General features: G+C 41.4%; 1 protein-coding gene across 1 annotated transcript in view; it reads left to right on the top strand.

Moving 5' to 3' along the window:
- Positions 1–6,222: 6,222 nt before the first annotated feature.
- RGMA (repulsive guidance molecule BMP co-receptor a) overlaps positions 6,223–21,672 on the top strand; it is a 95,863-nt gene continuing 80,413 nt past the window's right edge. Inside the window, exon 1 of the mRNA XM_089653103.1 lies at positions 6,223–6,379. Coding sequence (XP_089509229.1) covers positions 6,366–6,379 — 14 coding nt within the window. The 5' untranslated portion in view covers positions 6,223–6,365. The remainder of the gene's footprint in view (positions 6,380–21,672) is intronic.

Here is a 21,672-nt window from a genome sequence, read left to right as displayed (position 1 = left end):
TGTGCACTGGTGCGCAGTCATGTTGGAACAGGAAGGGGCCATCCCCAAACTCTCCCCACAAAGTTGGGAGCATGAAATTGGCCAAAATGTCTTGGTATGCTGACACCTTAAGTGTTCCCTTCACTGGAACTAAGGGGCCAAGCCCAACCCCTAAATAACAACCCTACACCATAATCCCCCCTCCAACAAACTTTACACTTGGCACAATGCAGTCAGACAAGTACCATTCTCCTGGCAACCACCAAACCCAGACACCTCCATCAGAGGAGCGTGATTGCTCACTGCACAGAACACGTCTCCACTGCTCTAGAGTCCAGTGGTGGCATGCTTTACACCACGGCATCCAACACTTTGCATTGCACTTGGTGATGTAAGGCTTGGATGCAGCTGCTCGGCCATGGAAACTTATTCCATGAAGCTCTCTACTCACTATTGTTGTGTTAATCTGAAGGCCACACGAAGTTTGGAGGTTTTTAGATATTGACTCTGCAGACAGTTGGCAACGTCTGCGTATTGCACGTTTCAGCGTGTGCTGACCCCGCTCTATCATTTTACATGGCCTACCACTTGGTGGCTGAGTTGCTGTTGTTCCCAGTTGCTTCCACTTTATTACAATACCACTAACAGTTGTCCGTGGAATATTTAGTAGCCAGGAAATGTCACGGATGGACTTATTGCACAGGTGGCAACCTATCACAGGACCACGCTTGGAGTCACTGAGCTCCTGAGAGCGACCCATTCTTTCACAAATGTTTGTAGAAGCAGTCTGCATGCCTAGGTGCTTGATTTTATACACCTGTGGCCATGGAGGTGATTGGAACACAAAAAAAACAAGGAGGGCTTCACAGTGACTGATCACTGTAATAGCCAATCAGAGGCTATCACAGCGCTCATGTGACCCGGAATTGGGAGTCCTGGGTCCCTACCGTTACACCGGGACCCAGGGCTCCAGTGACACCCCGGTCTTTGTGCTGGGAGCGTGCCATGCGGCCCGTTCCCAGCACAAAGACAGGTATGCAAATATGAAAAAAGCCCAGTTCTGTGAGGCCGCATATTTGTGTGATGTCAGCGTTAAGGGGTTAAGGTTTGGGGCTGTTTCTCTGCTAAAGGTACAGGCTGACTGCCACATTGAGGGACCAATGGACGGGGCCATTTATTGTAAAATCTTGGATGAGAACCTTCTTCCCTCAGCCAAAACAGTGAATATGGGTTGTGGATGGATCTTCCAGCATGACAATGACCCAAAACATACCACCAAGGCAACAAAGGAGAGGCTCAAGAAGAAGCACATTAAGGTCATGGAGTGGCCTAGCCAGTCTCCAGACCTTAATCCTACAGAAAATTTGAAGTGCAGCTTCAACCAAAAGCGGAAGTTCTACTTTAAGGACTGGTCCCCCGCTCCCCATTAGAGATTGGCACCTTTGAGGAGTGGGGAGGGGAGCGAGTACCCAAAATTGACAGATACCCGCTCCCACTTCCGCTGCGATCGTCCTAGGCTATCAGAAGTGGAAGTTGTCCTACCGCCTCCCTCCCTGTAGTCTTCCGGGACACGTGACAGGTCCCAGAAGACTACGGGACTATTCACAAAGTGCAGCATTTCTTGCGCATGCGCAGTGGGAAGCCACAAGTTGTCACAACCGGGTGCCCACGCTGAAGGTGCCGGGAACACAGGGCGACTGGTGAAACCGGCTGCAGAAGGGACACTGCGGAATCAAGGGACAGGTAAGTGTCCATTTTTTAAAAGTCAGCAGCTACAGTTTTTATAGCAGCTTTTTTTTTTTTCTATTTCACTGGAACTCCACTTTAAGGATTTAGAGATCTGTAAAGAGTGGACCACAATCCCTCCTGAGATGTGTGCGAACCTTGTAATCAACTTTAAGAAATGTCTTACCTCTGTACTTGCCAACAAGGGTTCCTCCACCAAGTACTAAGTCATGTTTTGCCTGGGGATCAAACACTTTACTCACTGAACTGCAACTCAATTTATAACATTTGTACCATGTGGTTTTTCTGGATTTTTGGTTGATAATCTGTCTCTATCATTTAAAATACACCTATGATAATAATGATAGACCCTTCATTTCTTTGTAAGTGGGCAAATTTACAAAATCTGAAGGGGATCAAATTATTTTTTCCCCACTGTACATGTCTATTATTATTATTATACAGGATTTATATAGCGCCAACAGTTTGCTCAGCGCTTTACAATATAACGGGAGACAATACAGCAACAATACAGTTCAATACAAGAGGGATAGGAGGGCCTGATCCTGGGAGATTACAATCTAAGAGGGAGGGGATAGTAGTACAAAAGTAATAACTGTAGGTGATAGACTGGTAGGAGGAGTAAAAGATTCCATTAGGATAAGATTCCCTGAAGAGGTTTTCAGAGATCGCCTAAAAGTGAGCAGAGTAGGCGATGGTCTGATAAATTGGGGTAGAGAGTTCCAGAGGATAGGGGAAGCTCTGGAGAAGTCCTGGAGACGAGCATGGGAGGAAACAAGGGAGCTAGAGAGCAAGAGGTCGTGCGAGGAGTGGAGAGTTTGGTTTGGGTTATATTTGGAGACAAGATTGGTGATGTAATTTGGGTGATGTCTATGTATCTGTCTGTCTGTGTCAGGGGCGAACTGACAACTCATGGGGCCCCTGGGCAATAGGGGATCATGGGGCCCCTGTGTCTTTGCCCAAACTCAAAAAAGAGTATGAAAAAGGTACCAGGGGCATCTCATGGGGCCCCCTACTGACCCAGTGCCCGAGTTTCCATATGGTCAGTCTGCCCCTGGTCTGTGTACCAGTCCATGTGTATCTAGTGTCTTTATGTCTGTGGATCTGTCTGTTCCATGTGTCTGTCTGTTCTATATGTCTGTCTGTATATCTATATCTGTCTGCTCTCTATGTCTATATCTGTCTATATATCTCATATACTGTATCTATTTAGTGTCTGTATGTCTGTCTGTCTCACTGTATGTCTGTGGGTCCCTCTGTTCTCTGTCTATAATATGTCTGACTGTCTATCCATATGTCCATGTGTCTGTGGGTCCCTCTGTTCTCTGTCTATATGTATGTCTGTCTGTCTCACTGTATGTCTGTGGGTCCCTCTGTTCTCTGTCTATATGTATGTCTGACTGTCTATCCATATGTCCATGTGTCTGTGGGTCTGTCTGTTCTCTGTCTATATGTCTCTATATACTGCAACTATCTAGTGTTTGTTTGTCTATCTCTATGTGTCTTCCTTTCTATCTACTGTCTTTATATCTGTGGATCTGTCTGTTCTATGTGTCTCTCTATGTTTGTTCTATATGTCTGTGTGTCTTTCTGTATATCTATGTGTCTCTCTATCTGTCTATCTATATGTCTGTCTGTCCTGTATGTCTATATCCGTCTATATGTGGCTATATACAGTATCTGTCTAGTGTCTGTCTATCTCTATGTTTGTGGGTCCCTCTGTACTCTCTGTCTATAGAGTATTTCTCTCCATCTATAGGTGTCTATATACCATATGTATTTCCATCTATAGGTGTTTATATACAGTATGTCTCTCTGTTTATATGCATCTATATACAGTATTTCTGTCTGTCTATAGGTGTCTGTATACACTTGCAGTCTGTCTTTCTGTCTGTCTATAGGTGTCTGTATACAGTATGTCTCTCTGTCTATAGGCGGTCTGTATACAGTATGTCTCTCTGTCTATAGGTGTCTGTATACAGTATGTTTGTCTGTCTATAGGTGCCTGTACACAGTATGTATGTATGTCTCTTTGTCTATAGGTGCCTGTATACCATATGTCTGCCTATAGGTGACTGTATATAGTATATGTATGTCCATCTATAGGTGTCTGTACACAGTATGTATCTGTCTATAGGTGACTGAATACAGTATGTCTGTCTATAGGTGTCTATATACATTTACAGTGGTCTGTCTATAGGCGACTGTATACAGTATGTCTGTATGTCTCTCTGTCTATAGGTGTTTGTGCACAGTATGTTTGTATGTATCTCTATAGGTGTCTGCATACAGTATATGTCAGTCTGTCTATAGTGTCTGTATACAGTATGTCTGTCTATAGGTGTCTGTATACAGTATATGTTGATCTATCTATAGTGTCTATATACAGTATGTCTGTATGTCTCTCTGTCTATAGGTGTCTGTATACAGTCTGTTTGTATATGTTGGTCTGTATAGTGTCTATAGTGTCTATATACAGTATGTCTGTATGTCTCTCTGTCTATAGGTGTCTGTATACAGTCTGTCTGTCTATAGGTGTCTGTATACAGTCTGTATCACTCTGTGTCTATAGGTGTCTGCATACAGTATGTCTGTATGTCTGTCTGTCTATAGGTGTCTGTATACAGTATGTCTGGCTATAGTTGTCTGTATTAAGTCTGTCTGTCTATAGGTGTCTGTATACAGTCCATATCTCTCTCTGACTATAGGTGTCTGTATACAGTCTGTCTGTGTCTATAGGTTTCTATATACAGCATGTATGTATGTCTCTCTGTCTATAGATGTCTGTACACAGTATGTCTGCCTATAGGTGACTGTATACAGTGTATATGTCGGTCTGTCTATGGGTGTCTGTATACCATCTGTATCTCTCTCTGTCTATAGGTGTCTGTATACAGTATGTCTGGCTATAGGTGTCTGTATAGTCTGTATCTCTCTCTGTCTATAGGTGTCTGTATACTGTCTGTATCTCTGTCTATAGGTGTCTGTATACAGTATGTCTGGCTATAGGTGTCTGTATACAGTCTGTATCTCTCTCTGTCTATAGGTGTCTGTATACAGTCTGTCTGTCTATAGGTGTCTGTATACAGTCTGTATCTCTGTGTCCCTATACAGTATGCCGGCCTATAGGTGACTGTATACAGTGTATATGTCAGTCTGTCTATATGTGTCTGCATACAGTATGTCTGTACCTCTCGGTCTATAGGTGTCTGTATACAGCATGTATGTATGTCTCTCTGTCTATAGATGTCTGTACACAGTATGTCTGCCTATAGGTGTCTGTGTACAATGTATATGTCGGTCTGTCTATAGGTGTCTGTGTACAATGTATATGTCGGTCTGTCTATAGGTGTCTGTGTACAGTGTATATGTCGGTCTGTCTATAGGTGTCTGTGTACAGTGTATATGTCGGTCTGTCTATAGGTGTCTGTGTACAGTGTATATGTCGGTCTGTCTATAGGTGTCTGTGTACAATGTATATGTCGGTCTGTCTATAGGTGTCTGTGTACAATGTATATGTCGGTCTGTCTATAGGTGTCTGTGTACAATGTATATGTCGGTCTGTCTATAGGTGTCTGTGTACAATGTATATGTCGGTCTGTCTATAGGTGTCTGTGTACAATGTATATGTCGGTCTGTCTATAGGTGGCTGTGTACAGTGTATATGTCTGTCTATAGGTGTCTGTATACAGTGTATATACAGTCTGTCTGTCTATAGGTGTCTGTATACAATGTATATACAGTCTGTCTGTCTATAGGTGTCTGTATACAGTGTATATACAGTCTGTCTGTCTATAGGTGTCTGTATACAATGTATATACAGTCTGTCTGTCTATAGGTGTCTGTATACAATGTATATACAGTCTGTCTGTCTATAGGTGTCTGTATACAATGTATATACAGTCTGTCTGTCTATAGGTGTCTGTATACAGTGTATATACAGTCTGTCTGTCTATAGGTGTCTGTATACAGTGTATATACAGTCTGTCTGTCTATAGGTGTCTGTATACAATGTATATACAGTCTGTCTGTCTATAGGTGTCTGTATACAGTGTATATACAGTCTGTCTGTCTATAGGTGTCTGTATACAATGTATATACAGTCTGTCTGTCTATAGGTGTCTGTATACAATGTATATACAGTCTGTCTGTCTATAGGTGTCTGTATACAGTGTATATACAGTCTGTCTGTCTATAGGTGTCTGTATACAGTGTATATACAGTCTGTCTGTCTATAGGTGTCTGTATACAATGTATATACAGTCTGTCTGTCTATAGGTGTCTGTATACAGTGTATATACAGTCTGTCTGTCTATAGGTGTCTGTATACAGTGTATATACAGTCTGTCCGTCTATAGGTGTCTGTATACAGTCTGTCTGTCTATAGGTGTCTGTATACAGTGTATATACAGTCTGTCTGTCTGTGTGCGGAGACTCTGCCGGTTGTAGTGAGTGGACGGCTCAGTGTGTAGGTGGGCGGGGCGGTGGGCGGAGCCTCCCGTCTCTCCATTCTCTCCGCTCAGTCTCCTGCGCTGTGTCCGCCGGGTGCTGCAGCATGCGGGGGAGAGGAGGGAGAGAGCCCCCCGTATGAGCACCGCATGTCCTATGGGAGGAGGTGACCCCCCGGGTCGGGCAGGCTCATGAAGCCGACAAGGTGAGTGAAATCTTCCCTTCCTTCCCATGACAAAGTCTGATCCCCCCTCCACCCCAGAGATCAACTTCTACACACCGGGGACTGCACTGTCATCTCTGCCTGGGGACCCCTTCCACCACCCCACCCCGGACTGGGCACCCCCACATGGGAGCAACACCCGTCTACTTCACCCATCACCGCTCATCTAAGTTTCCTGGACTGTCCCCTGTGCTGATTGCTGTGTATTGGGGGGTCACGGGGGGTCTTTTCCCAACTCATATTTATATTTTATACTTTATTTACATTGGATACATATTATTATGCTTTCAGGAATGACTTTGGTTTGGAATGTGTTCAGGTGATGATTGTCTATATCCGGAATCTCCAATAATAGTTAACCAGGAACTCTGCTGGTGACATCTGTTCAGAGGATCCAAAATAATAATAGTATTGTATCTATAACTGTTCAGAGGATCAATAAAAAGAATAATGTATCTATATCTGTTCAGAGGATCAATAATAATAATGTATCTGTTCAGAGGATCAATAATAATAATAATGTATCTATATCTGTTCAGAGGATCAATAATAATAATGTATCTATATCTGTTCAGAGGATCAATAATAATAATAATGTATCTATATCTGTTCAGAGGATCAATAATAATAATAATGTATCTATATCTGTTCAGAGGATCAATAATAATAATGTATCTATATCTGTTCAGAGGATCAATAATAATAATTATCTATATCTGTTCAGAGGATCAATAATAATGATAATAGTAATGTATCTATATCTGTTCAGAGGATCAATAATAATAACAATAATAATATATCTATATCTGTTCAGAGGATCAATAATAATAATAGTAATATATCTATATCTGTTCAGAGGATCAATAATAATAACAATAATAATATATCTATATCTGTTCAGAGGATCAATAATAATAATAGTAATGTATCTATATCTGTTCAGAGGATCAATAATAATAACAATATATCTATATCTGTTCAGAGGATCAATAATAATAATAATAATAATAATAATATATCTATATCTGTTCATAGGATCAATAATATTAATAATAATAATGTATCTATATCTGTTCAGAGGATCAATAATAATAATAATGTATCTATATCTGTTCAGAGGATCAATAATAATAATAAAAATAATAATAATAATAACAACACAGCAGCTATAATGTGTCTATTTACATCTGTTTAGAAGATTGATTAAAATTATTGATGAAAAAAATAATAATATTGATGAAGCGGATAATAGCAGCAGCTACTACATATTTATATCTGGTCAGAAAATGATTTTTACCAATAGTAATAGCTATAATGGATTTATTAGTATCTGGTTAGATGATCAATTATTAGTAATAATGATGATAACAGCAGCAGCTATAATGCATTTCTTTATTAGTATTAAATAAAAATAATAATATTATAATAGCAGCAGCTACAATGTATCAGACTGGAGTATAGTGTTAAATGAGATCACATCTTATCATCAGCTACATTGTGATCTGCGTTCTCATCTATTCTCCATGTTAATGGAAGTTAAAGCGTATCTAAACCTAGAAACAAACAATGATAGTATTGCAGCTTACCAATAGAAGTGGCCACTGCATTAGGTTTTTTTTTTTTTCACATTTTTGTCCTTTTTTTTTTTCTTAACCTGCCATTCACTTCCTTTCCTAAGGTGACAACCATACTGAGCAGCTTTGTCACCCTAAGGCTAGGTTCACACCTTTGCAGGTTGTGTTTGAGGCTTTTCTGCATTGCATTTTGCTTTTTTACACTTGCATTTTTGACGCAATACATGCGTTCCCATTGAAGTCTGTAGATCCAAAAACATGTTTTGCCTTCAAAAAAGTCCCTGACCCTTTCCAAAAAATGCACGGTGTGAAAACGCGGAGATGTGAACCTGTCCCATAGGAAATCATGTTAAATGGACTGTACTGCGTTTCTGCCAAACGCTGTGGAAAACGCTTAGGTGTGAAGCTAGGGTAAGATAGAAAGTGTGTGAGGACTACATTACACTGTGCTGGAACTAAAACACCTCTCTCTCTTCTCCATAATAGGGGGAGTTGTTTTGTAGTCCACGAGATAGCAGGGAACAGTTCTAAGTAATAACAGTCCAGAGGTAGAGAGCTCAGGAAGTTATCAGCTCTGGATTTGGATCAGCTACTTTTTTTTTTGCACTTGTGGTGCAGATATAATAAAACACTTTCAAAGGTGTATATAACAGGCCGAAAGGGAGCAAAAAGGAGAAATGTGTTGCTAGAGTTTATATACAGTTTAAGGGTCCTTTCACACGGGCGTTCCGTTTTTTTTCATCAGTTCAGTCTCGTTTTCTCAAAGAAAAAACAGATCAGTTTCTCATCAGTTTTTACATCCTTTACCAACACAGAAACTGATGCAAAAACAGACCTTATGTCCGTTTACACCCATTTACATCCATTTTTCACGTGTTCCTTTTTTTTTTACAGAAGAAAAATAGGGTCTTCTTCCGTTGAAAAAAAAAACAGATGCTAACGGATGCGGACATTAACGGATGTAAACAGATGATCATCCGTTTACATCCGTAAACACAGGTGTCCCTTTTTCATCCGTAAACACACAGATAAAAAAAATGAACAGACGGAATGCCCGTGTGAAAGGACCCTAAGTGACATTTATTTTTTTGTCATCATTGTCATCATTGTGTTATCATTTGTAAACCTTTTCAGTTATTAAATGATGTTGCACATGCAATCCTTCCCATACGTTCTTCATTGGTCTTGCTTGGCTCACAGCTGGCAGTTGGGAACTTCTGTGTGTTAAACAATGTAATGCCTATATGTTCAGCATCTGAACGCAGTACATCGTGTACTATGGACGGGGTAGTACAGTGCACATGATCCAGCTTTTTTTATTTTATGCTTTAGAGATATATATAAAATGTTCTATGAGAATGTTGGTGACAGCACACAGGTGTCATGGCTTGGAATGGTCTTTGTAGGGTGCTGCTTTGTATTCCTCCCAGCATCTGCTTCGACCTCGGCTATAGATTGCCAGTGTCTTATCTCTGTAAAATGTTCCCGTCTATTCCCTGGTATAGTTAACCAGTCCTTATGTTAATATGCTTTATATGTAAAAAAAAAAAGCCCCAAAAAACCCATGACATGGTGTACTGAGCATACAGTGAGGGGGAAGTGAAGGTGTACTGTACAGGATTATCTAGGAATGACTTTGAAAAGAGCATCACCAATCAGCCTCCTTCTCTTATAGTGAAATCAATTGAGAAAATGTACATTATATCACCTATATGTGCTCTGTGTGCTGTGACTTGTGTATGTCTCAAATTTTTCCAGTTCCGCTCAGCTGCCACTTATAGTTACCTCTTTCTTGTCCTTTTTCTTGTAATTCATTTTCCTCTATTTTATTGTTCTTTTTCCTCTTTAACTTTGTTGCTTCTTCCATTTTTTCTTTACCCCTTTCTTGATTCTTTTCTTTAGATCACCATTTCTTTTTTTCTACTCTATTCTTTCCTATTTCTATATGCCCATCTCTTGTTCATTCCTTTATCTTCTTTCTGTCTGCATGTCTCTTTCCTTTCCTCTCCCATATCCTTTAATAGAGTCCCTCTGTCCTTTCTTTTTCTTCTATGTACCATATGATCCCCCTTTTTGTCTTTCTAGCTCTCCTTTTTTCCTTTTCTGCTTTCTCTGTCTCTCTTTCTGTCTCTTATACTCTTTCTTTTTCTCTCTCTAATCCAATCTTTTCTCTTCTTTCTCTCTGCCTTTCTCTTTTTTTCTCTCACTTATCCATTCTTCCATCTTCTTTCTCTTCCCTATCCTCTCCCTTATCCGTTCCCTCTGTATTCTCTCTTTCTTGTATGCACCCCCCAATCGCCCCCCTTTTGTCTTTCTAGCTCTTCTTTTTTTCTTCTCTTCTCTCTCTATCCCTCTTTCTGTCTCTTGCACTCTTTATTTACCAGTGTCCACATTGCTCTGTCTTACACATATCTCTCTCTTGGTATTCCTTTTAACAGGTATATTGTCCTTCTCTCCCACAATGTTCCATTTGACATTTTAGTTATCACAAGTCTTTTGGTCCTTCGCTGTAAGGAAAGGAGACGGTTTAGAAGTTATGGGCAAGCCATGCAATGCTCTGTTTCATGATTAATTGGCCACAGCACATGCTGGGAGATAACCAATTTCATATACATTATAATAAAATTACTCACTTTTAGCAAATCTCTCTTATAGCATGATAAAATGATTGATTGTTGGCAATTTTTTTTGTCGTCCATTGATGTATACAATATAGTACGTATTTACAAGGAAAAATATTATACTATGATATTATATCCCATTTTAACGATTTTAACGAAAGGACTATAAAATTGTAACATTTGTATTTTTCTGGTAGACTACGTAGCTCTGTTTGCTCCCTTAGGAAATGGGCACTAGCAGGTGGCGTCATTTAGATTAATTTGATTCTGGATGGTTAATTAATTGCACTGCCTCAAAATTGATTGTTTTCCCTATGCCAACGATTCAAGGAAAGTGTGCAAGCTGTGCGCAAACCGTTGCAAAATTCTAGCTACACAGCCATTTATATTTCAGTGGGAAACAAGACAGGAAAACTAGTCCTGGTTAGCTGATTCTCAAATCCCATTCCTCAGAAACTATGGATTCTACATCTTACGCTGACGAAGGATAACAAGCCTGAAACAAGTGTGCGTGATTTGGAATTAATGGCTCTGCAATCTAAAAACAAAATGTGATCCTATTATTTAATTAACTTTTCTGCCTCAGTATTGATTGTTTTCTAAATGCAGATTCAGAGAAAGCATTCAAGCAACAAGTGTTATTACAAAATTATTTTTAATTTAAATATTTTTTTTTATTTCTAGAGGCAATAGGAAATAATAACCATTCCCTTGTTTCCAAATCTTACTAATTGTAAGCAACACTGTCTATATGTGGCACTAAGAAGCCTGAAACATTGATAAGCACATTTATATTAATTGCTATATATGTAGGCTGTATCTGTGTTATAAAGCAGTGGGTGTATGGTTAGCTGCAGGGTCAGAAAGGGATCATTTTCATGGCTCTGCCCCTATCCTTGAATTAGGAATAGACCCTTGTATTTAGGATTTGTGATGGAAGTGATGACATGTAACTAGCTTCTGTATGATGAAGGCAAAGCTGTGCTTCATAGGTTAGGGTTAATATTGCCACCTACTGGAAGTAATCAGTATATATGATAATGAATACAAGTTCAGTATCCTTAGCTCAGTGAGTTTTGGTTTTGTTAGGAACCAGGATATCTGTGAGCAGTACATTCTCTAAGAACAGTTGGCAAGCATATGTAAAGCTAATCTTTCCCTGTGAATGTACCCCCTCTGGAATTCTCTACAAAATGTTAGCTGATCAACTGCATGTCGGCTGTGCTGCAAAGAGCTGAACGATAGATAGATAGATAGATAGATAGATAGATAGATAGATAGATAGATAGATAGATAGATAGAGGGACTGATAAGTGGATAGACAAGTAGATGGACAGAAGGATGGATAGATGGATCGATAGACAGATGGAAAGGGGTATGGATTTTTATCACTGGATAGAAGGATGGATAGATGTATGGATATATAGATGGACTGCAGATGAATGGATATAGATAGATAGATAGATAGATAGATAGATAGATAGATAGATAGATAGATAGATAGATAGATAGATAGATAGATAGATAGATAGATAGAGGGACTGATAAGTGGATAGACAAGTAGATGGACAGAAGGATGGATGGATAGATGGATCGATATACAGACAGACAGACAGATGGAAAGGGGTATGGATGGTATCACTGGATAGAAGGATGGATAGATGTATGGATATATAGATGGACAGCAGATGAATGGAGATAGATAGATAGATAGATAGATAGATAGATAGATAGATAGATAGATAGATAGATAGATAGATGTACTGATAAACAAATAGATGGACAGAAGGATGGATGGAGAGATGTGTATACAGATAGATAAATGGACAGACAGATGGAGGATATATAGATGGATAGATGGATGGATGGACAGATAGATTGATGGGTGAACAGATAGATGAATGGATGGACAGATATATTGACAGACAGATGGATGGATAAATGGACATATAGATAAATGAATAGATTGAATAATGTATTCACTGTATCATCTAATGATTTATCAATGTAGCCATCAATCACAACTGTATTCATAGGACAAAAAAGGAAAATAACTTTATTTTATGTGAAATGCTAATAACAGAAAAGTTCCAGTATTTAGTACAACACTCAGGCAGGGTGTGGTCGCATTGAGCGATGATCTGCAGCGTCCAGGCGCATCTTACTCCATGCAGCTTCCTATTAGAAAATTGGTGATTTTGATGCAAAAAGCTCATTACCAATCGATTGGCATTGCAAGCATGATTTTCAAAAGTAGATGTTGTAAAGCACTGCGCAAACTGTTGGCACTGTATAAATCCTGTATAATAATAATAGATGTGTTTTCACCATTATGTTCTGCTCTTCAGCATTCTCCATACATATTTCTAACCTCCCTATTCTTCCCCACTGTCCTGATAGGCTGCTGGAGAATCCCTGAAATCCCTGTGCTGGGTACAGACTTTCTGACTGTCAGTATTTGCATAGGGATAGACTTGCCCTCTTCCCCACGTGTGTGTATTGATGTGTGTATGATGTATTTCCAAATGCAGAGCTTTGCATTCGGGGGAATATGTCACCTGCGTTATAAATGCTAATGCAAGAAAGCATTGCTGTTTACATGAGCACAGCCATTCACTTCTGTGACCACCTGTATGTGCCACCTATGCCTCCGTGGACATGAAAAATCACAATTTTTACTCTAGATCTTTTTTTGTGCCTCCTACCATTTGTGTGCATGAGCCCTAATATTAATACATCATTCCAGCCAAGACTTTCTTTTTTAATTTAATTCTGGGGAAAATTTGTAGTTTGCTTTTGCTTTTTATTGTTATCTGGGGCTCCGTTGGAGGGTTTTTTTCTCTGTGACAGCAATTGAGAAAGGATCAATCCCTAGATAACAGTGAAAGAATGACAGAGGTTCTACCTGTTCTCACCTATGTCTAACACTAAAAGGTTGTGATGGTCGTATACTTTAGGGACTTTTTGTAAACCTCAGACATGAAATATGAACAAAGCATATCTCTCTATAGTGTGTACTTGTCTCAATCCAGAGAACTAAGTCTCATTTTTGTCTTCTGCATGCTTTCCTCTGCTATCAGCATGAATCACTTCTGACAAGTTTTTCTGACACCAAGAGAAAAATAATGACAGGGGAGGGCAGGGGCGGACTGACAACTCATGGGGCCCCGGGGTAATAGGGGATCATGGGGCCCCTGTGTCCTTGCCCAAACTCAAAAAAGCCTATGAAAAAGGTACTAGGCAGGGGTGGACTGACAACTCATGGGGCCCCTGGGCAATAGGGGAACATGGGGCCCATGTGTCCTTGCCCAAACTCAAAAAAGCCTATGAAAAAGGTACCAGGGGCATCTCATGGGGCCCTCTACTGACCCCGGGCCCTCGGGCAGTGCCCGAGTTTCCAAATGGTCAGTCTGCCCCTGGGGGAGGGACCTCCAGCTGATTGACAGCCTGGGTCTGTTCCTGTGAGCTGTGTGTGTTTGTGGGGGGGGGGGGTGTCTCTTCCCTCAAATTAGCTCTTAAAGCTCTCCTCACTGAGCTCTGCAAGGTTTAACTTCAGCTCTCCACCCCCTTGTTTCTGGATGCTGAACAAGCTTTATAAATTCAGCACTTTGAACGGCTGTAGAGGAGAGAGCGCTGCAGATAAACAGGTACAACTTATGTAGGAGGATTTGTTTCATCTCTATGTATCACCTGAGGCTACTCACTGCACTGGGCATATGAAGAAACAAAAAGAGGGCACACAGGCATAATGCATTACCTTTTAAAAATGAGATTTATTGATAAAAAGTAAAATACTCCCAAAGGAATAAAATCAAATGAAGGGCATGTCACAAGAAATGCAGCGTGGTCCAATCAGCCTGGAGGATGTATGGTGGGGGACTGTAGACCTCTAGGTGGCTGTTGACTGATGCATTTCGAGACTGTGCCTCTTCCTCAGAGCCAAATGCAGCAAGGTGTGAATGAGCCCTACAAGTTTTGGAAAGGTTTATTGCATATTGATACTGTATTCCATAAATCAGAGCGCACGTGTGCTTGAGAGACCTTTCAAATTAAAAAACTACATTTGTTATAAAGGTGAACTCCAGGCGTGATCTGTATTGCATGTTTACATTGGTCTAGCTTGGCACAGTGTACATATGGATATATCATGCCCAGGGGCGGACTGACCATTTGGAAACTTGGGCACTGCCCGAGGGCCCAGGGTCAGTAGAGGGCCCCATGAGATGCCCCTGGTACCTTTTTCATAGGCTTTTTTGAGTTTGGGCAAGGACACAGGGGCCCCATGATCCCCTATTGCCCAGGGGCCCCATGAGTTGTCCACCCCTGATCATGCCTGATGAGCCACTGGGGAAGCTAATAATCACTATAGTAGTTGACACTACTACAGTGATAGCCGCAATATTCTGAGTTCTGTGAGAGCGGCTTCCTCTCTGCACACTCACCACAGGGAGTCACTTGGTAGGCACTGCCACCATTCATAGAATATATTTTTTTTCTGGAATTGAAAAGTATTCTCTGATTAGACATTGTGAAGATTGTGATGGCACCACCCCTCCCCTCCATCGTCTCAAATCAAAGAATGCCTTGTGAAAAAACTACAAGGCAAGCTATGAATGGCAGGAGTCCCCAGCGAGCGACTCGCTTCTGTGGTCAGTATGCAGAGGGGAAGCCCGCTTGCACAGAACCCCAGCAGGACCCAGAAGATTGCGGCTATCACTGTAGTAGCACCAACTAGTCCAGTGATTTTCAGCTTTCTACAGTATTTCAATGACCAGACATCAGGGGATCATAGAATCCCTCAAGAGTTGGTTCTGGCCAGCTCAGTGGATTGCTTTAAATAAGGCCTGGAATCTTTCCTAGATACACAGAATATAACTGGATATAACATTTATAGGTAAAGTTTATCCAGGGAATATCTGATTGCCTCTCAGGGAATCAGGAAGGAATTTTTTCCCCTGTAGGAGTAAATTTGATCATGCTTTGCTGGGTTTTTTGTCTTCCTCTGGATCAACTGTGGGCAGAGGCGGACTGACCATTTGGAAACGCCATGAGTTGTCAGTCCGCCCCTGACTGTGGGTGTAAGATTATAACTTTTGTTTTCTTTTTTTATGGTTGAACTGGATGGACTGTTTTGTCTTTTTTCAGCCAGACTAACTATGTAACTATCAGAATATTTTGTGAAGGGTTAAAGAAACTTGAGAAGCAATGTGCCAAGTGCATTGAACTTTGAGGTGAATATCTGGAATAGCATGTAATTTTTATGGCTCTTGGTTGTTCCCTTCTTGGTTAGGCCTAGAACTTTGCAGCACCCCTTCGTAGTTCTAAGCAGATTGCATAGTGTCGGGTCCATAGGTTTTTTAAAGCAAACTCCTGGTTCTGGTTGAGATATGCCCTGGCCTGATTTAGGTAAGCCTTTACCCTACATATAGATGACAGGACACATTCATTTCTGGTCAGAAGCTGGACCTTCTCGTGTGGGAAATTTTGGAGTCTTCCACGCTTCTGACACAGTACAGGCATGGAAGACCACTGCACACCGATGATGACACTATGATCCAAGTTTATTCCATGGGATATTAGTAGGGACCTGTAGACAATCTGGGGTTGATTTACTAAAACTGGAAAGTGCAGAATCTGGTGCAACTCTACAGAGAAACCAATCAGCTTCCAGATTTTATTTTCAAAGCTTGATTGAACAAGCTGAAGTTAGAAGCTGATTGGCTACCATGCACAGGCACAGCAAATTTTGAACTTTCCAATTTTGGTATATCACCTCTCTGTGTCCCTCCTGCTGTCGTAGAAGTTCTGGTTCTGGTAGACCATGCTGAGATTTGTTGTTCCTCAGAACCCAGAGAGCCACATGTTGTCTCTACTTAGTCCAGGTCTTCCTCCAACAAGCTAGCATATGATTCCTGTTGATAGCTATTGGCTTCCATTGTCCGACCTTTTCATTGGCCTCAATTGCCCAACCAGATAATGGCCAGATCCAGAGAGTTCCATTTATATCAGTGAGGACCTCCAGACAATCTGTGTCCCTCCTGCTGTTGTAGAATCTTTGGTTATATAAGAGTATGCTGTGATTTGTAGTTCCTCAAAACCCAGAGAGCCGCATGTTGCCTCTACTTAGCCCATGACTTACTCCAACGGGAGAGCATATGATTCCTGTTGACAATTATTGGCTTCTATTGTCTTGACTCTTCCATTGGCCTCCATTCCCCAACCAGATCCAGAGACTTCCATGTATATCAGTGGGGACCTGTAGAGATTCTGTGTTCCTTCTGTTGTAGAAGCTCTAATTCTATTAGGCCATGCTGAGATTTATAGTTCCACAGAACCCAGAGAGCCACATGTTGCCTCTACGCAACCCATGTTTTCCTCAAACAGGCTAGCATACGATTCTTGTTGACAGCTATTGGCTGGACTTTTCCTGCAGCTAATTCTGAAGGATGGTTTGGAAAGAAGTTGCCTGTGTTTGCCGCTCGCTGTATTGTGTGTTTTGCAGTTTTTCACAATTACAGTAACAGGCCAAGACCACTAATTCGATACTAAGCTGTAATCACATTACAGCTGTCAAGAATTGCTTCTGGGTGCATTTTCTTACCAATGACACTGCTGTGGCACGTTATCCATGTTGGAGAAAAACACATTCATTATGCAGTGATTAAACACCTCCATTAACTCCCATATCTAGTTGTGTGGCCCGGTTCATACTTCCACCTCTCATACAATGACAGCATATGACACAAGTTTCTAATAGTCCAACAGTGGAAAGAATAATACTGGGATATTAAAATATAGGGTTTAGGTTCATATTTATTTAACCTCTTACTGCCCATAGATTTGTGGCAGCAAGGAGGGTGCAACCATGGGCAGCCAAGGTTTCTGCGATGGGAGCACTCCCAGCACATAGACTGAGCTTTCAAAGACAGCTCCTAGTTTCTAGTAATGGTCTGGAGCTGGCAGGACCGGCTGCCGATCTTGGAACCACTGTGGCAGCTAATCACAGTGGTCACATGATCGTCCGGTCCTTCCCACACCGCAGGCATGAAAACCTTGGATGATGTGGTTGGGTGGAAACAAATTTTCAAAAGGTACAACACTCGAGTTCTGGCAGGATCAACAGTTTATTTTTAATTTATCGAACAAATCTAACAAAACACTGTTAATTGTAAATTAAACAGACCAATTAGGAGCAAAGTTCTTTTAAACATAAATCAGCAGCGCCAAAATTCGTACAGATTAATACTGAATATGCAAATAAATGCTGCTGCTCATCAGTGCAAACCCGCATCAAAAAATTCAATATAAAACTGTATATATATATATATATATATATATATATATATATATATATATATATATAAATTATAAGTCCCATTCCAAATTGGTAAAAAAATTATTATATAATAATTATTATATAATAAAAATAAATAAAATCAGGATGCATTTCCGGTTCCACTGCCATACGTAATAGACGCATTTCCGGCTCCGCCGCCATACGCAATAGACGCATTTCTGGTTCCGCTGCCATACTTAATAGTTGCATTTCCAGTTCCACCGCCATACATAATTGACACAGTTCCAGTTCCGCCCCCATACGTAATAGACGCATTTTCGGTTCTGCCGTCATACGTAATAGACGCATTTCTGGTTCCGCCGCTATACATAATAGACGCATTTCCGGTTCCACCACCATACGTAATATGGCGCATTTCCGGTTCCGCCGCCATACGTAATAAGACACATTTCCAATTCCGCCGCCATACATAATATGTTACTTGTGGCGTTCCCAGGGGCCATCTTGTGTATGGGAGATTCTCTGTGCTGTCATATCTTGCTGACCGTGGGATCTCAGGAAATTACCCTGGTGATGTGGTGTTTTGGATTCATTTAAATGCAATAAAATGCTGATTTTGATCAATAAGAATGTGAATGGCTTGGTACTTGATAATTGAATATAACCAAGTGTTGCAGTATTACGCCATGTATTGTTTTTTTTTCCCTACATTATTCTGAGTATTTTCTTGGAGAGTGGTGTGTGGTGATCCTGGAGGTTGGAGGCTGGCTATATTCTGGTTTGGAATGGGGAAAATCCAGGAATATCTGTAGGCATACTGACTGGTTCTAGGATCCCAAAAAAAACCCTAAAAGGTGTTTTTTTCACCAATATCTGGTGAGTGCGGTATAATATAATTTTTTGAGCACTATTTTTGGTGGAGGCACGACTTTCTTCTTTGGAAAGAGGACTTTCAATAATATTTATATATATTTTTTTATTTATTTTTATTATATAATAATTTTTTCACCAATTAGGAGCAAAGTTTGTTGTTAGACGCTGTTACATATCTTTTAAAGTAAAAGCCCAGCCACAGGTAACAAGATTACAATGAATAGCCCAGAGCCAGCTTTGGCTGCAACATTCAGCTTTAATCCAGATATTTCCCCCGCACAGGGGCGCCCCTAGGGTTGGTGTCACCCGGTGCGATAACACTTGGTGACACCCCCTCCGACGATCCCCGCAGAATGGATCGGATCTGCAGATTGAGCATAATGGATCGGAGTCCGATCCATTATGCTCTTCAATCCGCAGATCCGATCCATCCTGCGGGGATCGTCGGCATGCAACCTATACGGGGTGACACCGGACCCGCTCCACGAAAAGGTAAGTTGTAAAGAAAGCCGACGATCCCCGCAGGATGGATCGGATCTGCAGATTGGGTAGCATAATGGATCAGACTCCAATCCATTATGCTCAATTTGCAGATCCAATCCATCCTGCGGGGATCGTCGGCTTGCTTTACAACTTATCTTTTCGTGGAGCGGGTCCGGTGTCACCCCGTGCAGTAGGTGTCACCCGGTGCAGCACGCACCCCCCGCACCTGCCTCAGGAGGCCACTGCTCCCACAGTACTGTATTCTGTCACTAGATGTTCTTAGGCTCATTGGCCAGCATCATTCAACCAACTTCCTCTGAGCCCAGGTTGTCCTGGACCTGTCCCCAGCCTGTGACTGGTTAGTGAAAGGAGTGGTGAATTATCTCTAGATCACTCTGCTTTATCCTCTTATCAGGGTGCTCCTTGCCCACATATAAACTGATCAGTTCCTTGTGCTGCTCAGGGGCGGACTGACCATTTGGAAACACGGGCACTGCCCGAGGGCCCGGGGTCAGTAGGGGGCCCCATGAGATGCCCCTGGTACCTTTTCCGTAGGCTTTTTTGAGTTTGGGCAAGGACACAGGGGCCCCATGATCCCCTATTGCTTGGGGGCCCCATGAGTTGTCAGTCCGCCCCTGATGCTGCTGCTTCTTTTTAGTCCTCATGCACACGGGACATTTTTACAGCGGCTGTTTTTGTCTTTTGACATTTTTTTCTACAGCCAGTAAACTCCCCAGCATGTTTTCCTATGTGTCCATGCACACATAGACTGGAGTCCACGTTTTTTGGCTGGAAAAAGAGGGGGGGTTTAAGCTGTAAAAACGCTCTAACGCTGAAAAACGCGGCAAAACGCAGTAAATCACTGCAAACCAGCATTTTGGGACTTTTTTTGACAAAAAAAAAATTTTTTTTTTAAAAACTCTAAAAACCGCAAACGCAAACATAGATGCATTATTGGTTGCAGAGATGCATTACTTTATGTCTTTCATATCTGCTTGGAGTTTGTGAACCCCATTCATGCGCTGTGTGTGTGTTTATTGTGCATTATGTTAAGGCAGCCAATTCACTTTAAATGGGACCTCAAGAAGCCTCAACACAGGAAAAGATGTACCTGCCCAACGTTGGCCACTGCACTATACTAAAGTGCAAGTTCTATTCATTACACTGTTCATGTGCGTTGTGGTGTCATTTCAAATGAGTGGCAATTCACCTCGCATTACGATGCCCATACATCAACGCACAGTAGTGTGAAAGTGTCCTAAAGGATGTGTTGACTCTAGAGCATGCAGCCCTTTGGCACTTCAAGTGGGGCCCTCAGGGGCCCTGCAGATACTAATCCTTATTTCTCTGTTGTAGCAGTGATTTCTAGCGGTCTTATGTAAAAGGTCTCCAGCCTCTGACAGTCCTCTGCAGCCTGTCCGGAGTCTCTGACCATCTCCTGTGTTATGTCTGCAGTCTCTGACCATCTCTTGTAACATGTCCACAATCTCTGACCATCGCTTGTGAGATGTCCACAGTCTCTGACCATCTCTTGTATCATATCTACAGTTTCTGACCATCCCTTGTATCATGTCCACAATCTCTGACCATTGCTTATATTATGTCTGCAGTCTCTGACCATTTCTTGTATCATATCTGCAGTCTCTGACCATCTCTTGTATCATATCTGCAGTCTCTGACCATCTATTTTATCAGGTCCACAGTCTCTGACCATCTCTTGTACCAGGTCCACAGTCTCTGACCATCTCTTGTACCAGGTCCACAGTCTCTGACCAGCTCTTGTACCAGGTCCACAGTCTCTGACCAGCTCTTGTATCAGGTCCACAGTCTCTAACCAGCTCTTGTATCATGTTTGCAGTCTCTGACATCTCTTGTATCATGTCAACAGTCTTACCATCTCTTGTGTCATGTCCACAGTCTATGACCATCTTTTGTATCATTTCAACAGTCTCTGACTATCTCTTGTACCATGTTCATAGTCTCTGACCATCTCTTGTACCATGTTTATAGTCTCTGACTATCTCTTGTATTATGTTCACAGTCCCTGACCATCTCTTGTATCATTTCCACAGTCTCCGCCAATCGCTTGTACCATGTTCATCGTCTCTGACCATTTTGTGTATCATGTCCACAATCTCTTTTACCATTTCTTGTATCATGTCTGCAGTCTCTGACCATCCCTTGTATCATGTCCACAACCTCTGACCATCTTTTGTATCATGTCTGCAGTCTATGATCATCTCTTGTATCATGTCTGCAGTATCTAGCCATCTCTTGTATAATGTGTGCAGTCACTGCCCATTTCCTAGATTATGTCTGCAGTCGCTGACCATTTGTTGTATCCTATCCACAGTCTCTGACCATCTCTTGTATCCTATCCACAGTATCTGACCCAACTCTTGTATCCTATCTATAGTCTCTGACCAT

The sequence above is a fragment of the Staurois parvus genome, unplaced genomic scaffold (genome assembly GCF_062004578.1).
Source record: "Staurois parvus isolate SC_StPar_1 unplaced genomic scaffold, SC_StPar_1.0 ptg000698l, whole genome shotgun sequence".
Lineage (NCBI taxonomy): Eukaryota > Metazoa > Chordata > Amphibia > Anura > Ranidae > Staurois > Staurois parvus.
Note: the sequence above shows the minus strand (reverse complement) of the source record. Positions and strands in the feature narration are given on the sequence as shown.